Below are 7994 nucleotides of genomic sequence, written 5' to 3'. Positions count from 1 at the left end.
ATATATAAATAATTTATATACTTTATTAATAAAAATGTATGCATTAAAAATTAAATATTTATTAAGATAAGTAATTTTATTTAAGCTTATATTATATATTATAACGTTTTTTACTACAGCAAACTAATTTCTTAAGCTTCCAATAAAGAAATATAATTATTGAATATAAATGTTAAATATGAAAAAAACGTTACTCATACGCACTGTATCTTATAAATGAAATTTTGTATGATACAAACAAATACTTATGTGTGCGCTTATTAATTATAAGTTATGAACTGCAACTACTTAAAGTTAATTTAATTTTAACCAATAAAAGACTTTACTATTAATTAATTCACATTTTTGTTTTTTTTATTTTAAATTAAATAATGTAAGTAAATCCGAAGTTGGTCTAGGCAAAGGAGCTGTATCCATTATTATGAATAACGCAGAGAAAAAAGAGAGAGAACTCTATTGGGTAATGCTACCAAGACTCTCACAATCTAAAATGCTTTTAGGGACTTACAGCCTTAAACGCTTTTAAGATTGTATAGTACAATCAAAAACTAACATAAGAATTATTACGGGATTACTGACCGGTCACTGCAGGTTGAATAATCACCTGTCGAAGTTAGGAATTCAATCCAACTCAGACTGTAGATACTGCAGGGAAGAGAGAGAAACGGTATACCATGTGCTTGGGGAGTGCCCGCCACTGATGCATAAGCGAAAGAAACACTTAGGAGGGTATTTCATGGATCATAAGGATTCAAGACTGGGGAAGATAGGATCCATACTGTGTTTCATTAAAGAAATCGAACTTGGAGAAATACTCTAACCCGACAAAGGGGCACAATAGATCTTTTAGGTCGCAGTGCACGATCCCTTACTCAATAATAATAATAAAATCCGAAGTTGACTCTTTGTCATATATCCAGAAATGTTCCCATATATCCATGAGAACGATTTTGCTGCACATATAGAGGGGGCTGTGTGGAGGCTATGTATCAATTTGGAGAGAACAATGACAAGGATCGTGCTGGCATTTACCAAGTTAAATGCAATCACCCGCAGACTAATAGCCACATTTTACTTTATATGTTCACTCCCTTCCCCGTCCGACCAAAGACGAGACACGTCTAAAATAGCCAACTAAGTAATATAAGCAAATACTTTTTTTTTAAGTTTTACTGCAGACCAACAAGCTTCTAAAAAGTTGTGAGCAAAATATTTAAAATCTTGTTACTCTCTAAAGTAAACCCAATAATTGCTAGAACCAACAAATTTGCTCCACAACACTACATGGAATTATTGAACGTAGAGATGAAGATTATATTAGAAGAGACATATTAAGATGGAGATTATAGAATCATTCGTACTACAATGTAAAAGTAAGGTTCTTTGAATGTTACAGAAACCTCCCTAGCATGTGGGACTGCCAAATATATAAACTCAAAAGGTTTTATATATATATATTATTATTATGCTGAGGCTAGTTGAGTCAGTGCATTTAAGCACATTTACTCTCTATTAACTGCGAGATTACTTTATAACCTCTCTCTACGCCTTGACTGGATTATTGTTTATGACTTCATCAGACTAAGCATTAGTCTTAGTCTGAAACTCAGTAACCATTCTGAGTTTCGATAACGTGGTGCTGGTAAGCCTGTCAATTTTCGTAAATAATTCCAGTTTTTGGACCAATTTTATATAGTCATTAGACAGCTGATATGCTCATCTCTAAGTAAATATCTAACATGACATTCGCCAAAGACATAGTAATCATGTTTAAACAGTCACAGACAACAATCGCCTTCACTCAATTACAAAAACGACTAAAGGACGTTAGCAAGTGGGTGTATAGATGGACACTTTATCTCCCGCAAAGTCGAGTATCTTCCCAAGTACTTGAACAAGAAACAATTACTTCAAGAATCGAGTGCAAAATACCTCCAAATATAGATAGATAAGCGTATTACTTGCCGTTGGTAGTCCATCGAAGGTAATTCATAATTGACAGTCTTTGGAAACTTCTATTAGATACCTCTATTATTAAAGAAACTTATTGAAAAAACAAGAAGTCTTAGTGTTAACTGATTTATTGTCTTGTGAAAATAACAACATAATTTCATACAAATCACTTAAAAATCATAAATAAATTTTATGACTTTTTCATAAGTAAAATAAATCATTTGCAAACAGTTAGACATTTGCTTATAAAACGACATGAAATTTTCGCACGCAAACAATAAAATACGAAACTTTGAAATTTAAATGCGTAACATTTACCGCACTCCACCTCACTCCTCAACAAAAGTGCGTAGGACTAATTCGCAGAAGAACTGAGCATGTCATGCCTAATCTAAAAAATTCATAAAATGTTATTGGCGGCATAATTTCTTTAACATTTCTAAAGGTGTTAAGGACATTATTTATTCTTTTTTTTATTTTTTTTTTAATTTTTTTTTATTTTTTATATGTTGACAAATTAAAAGGCTGAAAAAATTTGCTCTGCGTTAAAAAATGTCAAAGAAAAATGTTTATTTTTTAATTTATTACTATGTCACTCTATTAAGTATCTTTTATTTCATTTCACTTAATATTGCTCATAAATTTTATGAATCATTTTCTGAACAAAACAAAAACTATAAGTTTTTATGTTGAGTTAAAACAAAAATTAAAACAATTTCCGAAGAATATTTTAAAAGCCAACATAAATCTTCCATTTAAGTTGTACTAAATCTAATAGGATGAGTAAGTATATATATTTAAGTTCACTTGAATATGTGGAAAATTATTTAATTTCAGTTTATATTTAAAGCGGAATAAGAATCAAGTAAGTATATAAAACAATAAATATAATGGATGTTAATATAGATAATGCAAGTTGAAGCCTTGTTCATTTTATGATAACAAACAATTGGGAAAGAGAATAAATCCGCGAATGACGTGTTGGACGCTTCTTCGTCACTGATGCTCTAATGAAATAAATACTATCCACTCATTTTAAATCAGTTAAAGAACTTGGAAGAATAGATGCTAAGTCAACAATTTAATAAGAAGTTATGAATCTGACTTCAAATTAATAAAGAAAACAATACAGATATTTCGATCGAAGTGCAACTTCTCTAAAGCTTAATAGACCGCATGAAGACAATGCAGTCATTAGCGAAGCAAATCTGCTTGGCGGGAGAGAAATGTCTGCTGTAAATAGGTTGAATAGGTGGGAGCAGAGAACCGAGCCCTGGGGTGAAATTGGTGGACAACACTGCAGAGTGTTGGAGGGAAGTCGAACTTTCCTGGAGGGAGTTTGTGGATCAAATCTTCGAACCATACTATGTCAAAGGCTTTCTTAATATCAATACTTACTACCACAGTGAGGCGCTTGTTGTAAAGGCCAACGCATACCTCGCTTTGGAGATGGTGAAGAGTGTAAAGATTTGGCTTCTAAAGGCACTCTGACACGAGAGGAGAATGCCGTTCTCCGAAAAGAAGGACTTCAGTTTGCCGGCTATGAATATCTCATAAAGCTTGCTGATAGAGGTTAGGAGGGAGATGGGGCGATAACTGCCCGGATCGGCATTGGGTTTGCCAGACTTGCCAATGGGGCAGACAATGGCCTTCTTTCATGGTTGGGGAAAGAAGCCGGTGCTGTACGCATGTTTGAAAAGCATGGCAAACTTTTGAAGCCTCCGAGTGAGTTTGTGTTTCGATAATATTTTTAATTAAGAGAAATTACTTCTTATGAGAATTGAAATAACTTTTGAGTAAAAATCAATTAACAAATTTATTGGGAGATTTAATAAAAGTTGAGATATTAATATAAAATTATGTTAAAAACTTTTTATTATATTAAAATACTTTTTATCATGGTTAATTTTTTCTTGCCGATAATGGCGTGTCTTTTTATGAAGAAAGAAACTATTTAAAAGTTAGACGTATTCGAATAGCAAAGAAAGGACAAACACAAACATTTTTATTTTTATTAAATAAAATTAAAAATAAATTTTTGTGTTTGCCCTTTCTTTGCTATTCGAATCCGTCTTACTTTTTAGCATATTTTATAATTTTTTTTTTTATTTTAATAAATTGTACTTATTTATTATTAATTAATTTTAATAATTATATTTAATTATGTTTTATTATATCATATCTTATATTTTTTTTTTATTTAAGATTATTTTTTTACATTTATTTTCTTAATCATTTATCAATCATGATACTTATTTATTCCAGTTAAAATCGTACGTTACTATACATTTTACTGTAACCTGAATAAAAAATTGAACCTAATCAAATGGACAATACAGCACAAAAAAGGATCACTAAAATCATACAATTTTATAAAAAATAAAAAAAAAATTATATTAAAAAAAAAAAATATATTGATATTACTAAAACCAACAATTTTAATAAATAACATAACTTGTAGATACATGTAACTATAATTGTATAAACTGGAAAAGTGATTTAATTGTATGCTAAGTTACAGTTACAGTTAATTCGCTTAAAACATGTAAGTTACCTCAGAAGTGAAATATTTATATATCTGCATATATTCCTGAGTACACATAATATTTCATAAATGTAATGTTAAACCTAATATGTTACTGAAAAAAGATACTAGATACTCTTCTGTCTGTGGCGCTGGCTCCACATGTTGATTTTTATTCAGGCAATTTAGAAATGCGTAACTAAAAGTGAGAGTGGTCGAAGCCAATCTACACAAGCTCTCACTATTGTGCTCGTATCTCACTTCGGCACTGATTTGAGAGAAATTGCAATGAAAATTGCAAATTTATTTAAAAAAGTATCTAACATGGGCACACAGATGTACGTGTAGTACCACAGCTTTATGGCGAGCAATGATTATGGCGATTCGTAGACTAAGTCGAGATCAGAGAACCGATTAAACTATAAAAGTGCACCGCACTTTGGCGCACTTTTACAGTTTATCGCGGACGTTCATTTTGGATTTGTGTAATTTTTAAACGGTGCGGAAATTAGAGAAAAAAGAAAAAAATATTCATAAAATTGAAAAGTTTTTAAATAAATCAAACTTAATGTCTTTTATGAATTATTTTTGCGAATAACAAGGAAAACTTCATCAGTTTTCAATTTACTAGTATTTTTCGTGTACTTAGACAACAAAAGTGTGTTAATTAAAATAAATTAAAATGACTTTGGAAGTATTAAAAGATCCAGCACTCATTTCCGCTAGCAGCATTTTTTATTTTTTATTGCTGCCCACCATTACACTGTGGTTCATTTATTGGCGTTTATCTAGAAGCCATTTATATGGGCTAGCCGCAAAGCTTCCTGGTCCGAAAGGATTACCTATTGTCGGACATTTATTCGATTACGTGGGGCCCGCATCGTGTAGGTGCTAATTATGCTTAGTTGTTCATGTGTGTGAAAAAAAATAAAAAATTAATAAAATAAAAAATAAATAAAATTATTATAAAATAAATTAGTAAATAAGAATTTTATTTTATTAAAAAATAAAATTTTAATTAATCAATAAATTATGTAGTTATAAAAGTGTTTAGTGTTGTGTAACAAACGAAAAATAATTTTTATAATATAAAAAAACTTAATAAGCAAAATAATTTTTAAATTAATGATTTAAAAATAAATAATATTAAATTTAATAATAATATTTTGTTATTTAAATTTTTCAAACATTTTTTTCATTTTTTTCACTTTGTATTAATTTATTTTATTTATATTTTTTTTTTTTTTTGCTCACGATAAGCTTTTGAGGTTTGGTATTTGTGTTCCATTTTATAGAATTCCACACATTAAAAAAAAATTCATAATTTAGTAAATTATAATTTCACATTTACTCTCTATTAAGCTGTTTTCAAAACTGTCATACGGAAAACTGCAGAATTTGAACATGTCGCTAAAATGTGGATTGGACCCAAACTGGTGGTATTTATTTATGATCCCAGAGATGTCGAAGTTCTGCTCAGCAGTCAAGTATATATCGACAAAGCATCGGAATATAAATTTTTTAAACCCTGGTTGGGTGATGGTTTACTAATCAGTACAGGTAAACAAAAATATATATATTTGTTTTTCTTATATATTATTGATAAAAATACTGTATATAGAAGTACAATTGACAAGTTCATATATTCAAAAAAAATAAGTGAGCTCAAAAACAAGTAGAAGTGCATATTTGTCAATTTCTAACTATTAGCCATTATATGTACAGTTTTTGTGCAGAAAGTATCTAAAGCTATTAAATAAAACAGCAAAAAATTTAACAATCAGTCTAAATAAATTACAAAGTAGGTTCTATCGAGTGTAATAAAACTACGATAGTGCTTGAAGTAATTCCTTATACATATTTCGTAGGCTGATTGAGATATGATTTTTAAATTATTAAAGCACTTTTTCTTTTATGCCCGCAAGGGATTCAAAACATCTTCCCCGAAGTAATTTCGTGAAGTAAAAAAAATCGCATGTGATCATTTCAGGTGATTGCCAAAAACTATTGCACAGTAAAGCCGTATGAACACAGGGTCTGGATTCAAAGTACACTAAGGTTTGATCTAAAAAATCTTCGAAAAATGTTTTGTGGCTCTGTCTCAGAAAGAAAGCTTTAAACGCTCTTTACATTTGCAAAAATATCTACTATAAAAACCGTAAGGATGTTTAACTCTATGTGGTATCACTAAGACTGATAGGTCCATGCGTGGCTTACAGCCAGCTAGATTAAACTAACCTTATCTTTTTTTAAAGTGGAGATGTCAGCTTTTATATAAATTTATTGCGTGTTATTAAGTTATATTTTTTTATTTATTACTAAATCACGAAATTTATATTTGTTATACATTTATTAAATATATAAAAAATATCATATCATTAATTTTAAAATATAATGTTTTGTATTAACGTATATAAGTTGTTTATTTGATACTTGGATTTTGTATGCATATAACACATAGTCTTCAAAATATATTATTTTATTATTCACTCACTGAACATTTATGAATTTATAAAAAAAATATTTTATTTATTTTAAAATAATTATTTTTTATTTATTAAATTTTTAAAAAATTTACTCTAATCTAATTCATTAATTTTAAAATATAATGTTTTGTATTAATATATATGAGTTATTTATTTGATATTCGAATTTTATAAACATATAAATTTAAAAATATATTATTTTATTATTCACTCACATTTATAACTGAATTTTATTTATATTGAGTGAATTTATACAAAATGAATATTTTATTTAACTTAAAATAATTATTTTTTATTAATTAAATTTTTACTATTTTTTATAGTATTTCATTTAATAGTAATTTTAAAATAAAATGTTTTGTATTAATATATATGAAATATTTATTTGACATTCGGATTTTATAAACATTCTTCTTCTTCTTCTTCTTCTTCTTGAGTTAGTGCTATTACGCACTTTTACTCTATAATGACTGGGGGGTTAATCACTACCCCACACTAGGCTTTAACTAGGCTAAAAAATCATATCATTTATTTGTCTTTTAGTTGATGACGGACCTTAAATCAGCATATCTTCCTGAGAGTCCAGAAGTGGACTTGAGGATTGTTATGGCGGGGGTGAGTAGCGGATCAACTTTTGTGGATAATTTTTAAGCTCTAATGTTCTACTTATAAGCTATTGTACAAATTTAAACTATATATTATTATTATATATTATTTTATTATACACTCACTTAATATTTATATTTAAATTTTATTTATATTGTCTGAATATTTATAAAAAAGAATATTTTTTTTTTTATTTTAAAATAATTATTTTTTATTTATTAATAATTATTTAATATGTTAATTTGCAAATTGTGCCACAAGTTCAATATCCTAAAGTCTTTTGTCTAGACAACGACTAAGTAATCTAATGATATAAATTTAAATATTTTATTATTATAATGGCGCTTTCATGCCGCAAGAAAAATAAATTTCACTGATTTAATATATGTTTTAAAATAAATTTTTTTTTTTCATAAAAAAAGCAC

At 28.2% G+C, this 7994-nt stretch overlaps 1 protein-coding gene across 1 annotated transcript in view; it reads left to right on the top strand.

The window, feature by feature from the left end:
• The first annotated feature begins 5078 nt into the window (after positions 1 to 5078).
• LOC119671491 (cytochrome P450 4g15-like) overlaps positions 5079 to 7994 on the top strand; it is a 76685-nt gene continuing 73769 nt past the window's right edge. The window contains exons 1-2 of the mRNA XM_038082139.1: positions 5079 to 5361; positions 5840 to 6037. Of these exons, the coding sequence (XP_037938067.1) occupies positions 5160 to 5361; positions 5840 to 6037 (400 nt within the window). The 5' untranslated portion in view covers positions 5079 to 5159. The remainder of the gene's footprint in view (positions 5362 to 5839; positions 6038 to 7994) is intronic.

The sequence above is a fragment of the Teleopsis dalmanni genome, chromosome 1, assembly GCF_002237135.1.
Source record: "Teleopsis dalmanni isolate 2A chromosome 1, ASM223713v2, whole genome shotgun sequence".
NCBI classification, from domain to species: domain Eukaryota; kingdom Metazoa; phylum Arthropoda; class Insecta; order Diptera; family Diopsidae; genus Teleopsis; species Teleopsis dalmanni.
This window is presented reverse-complemented; position numbering and strand designations above follow the sequence as displayed.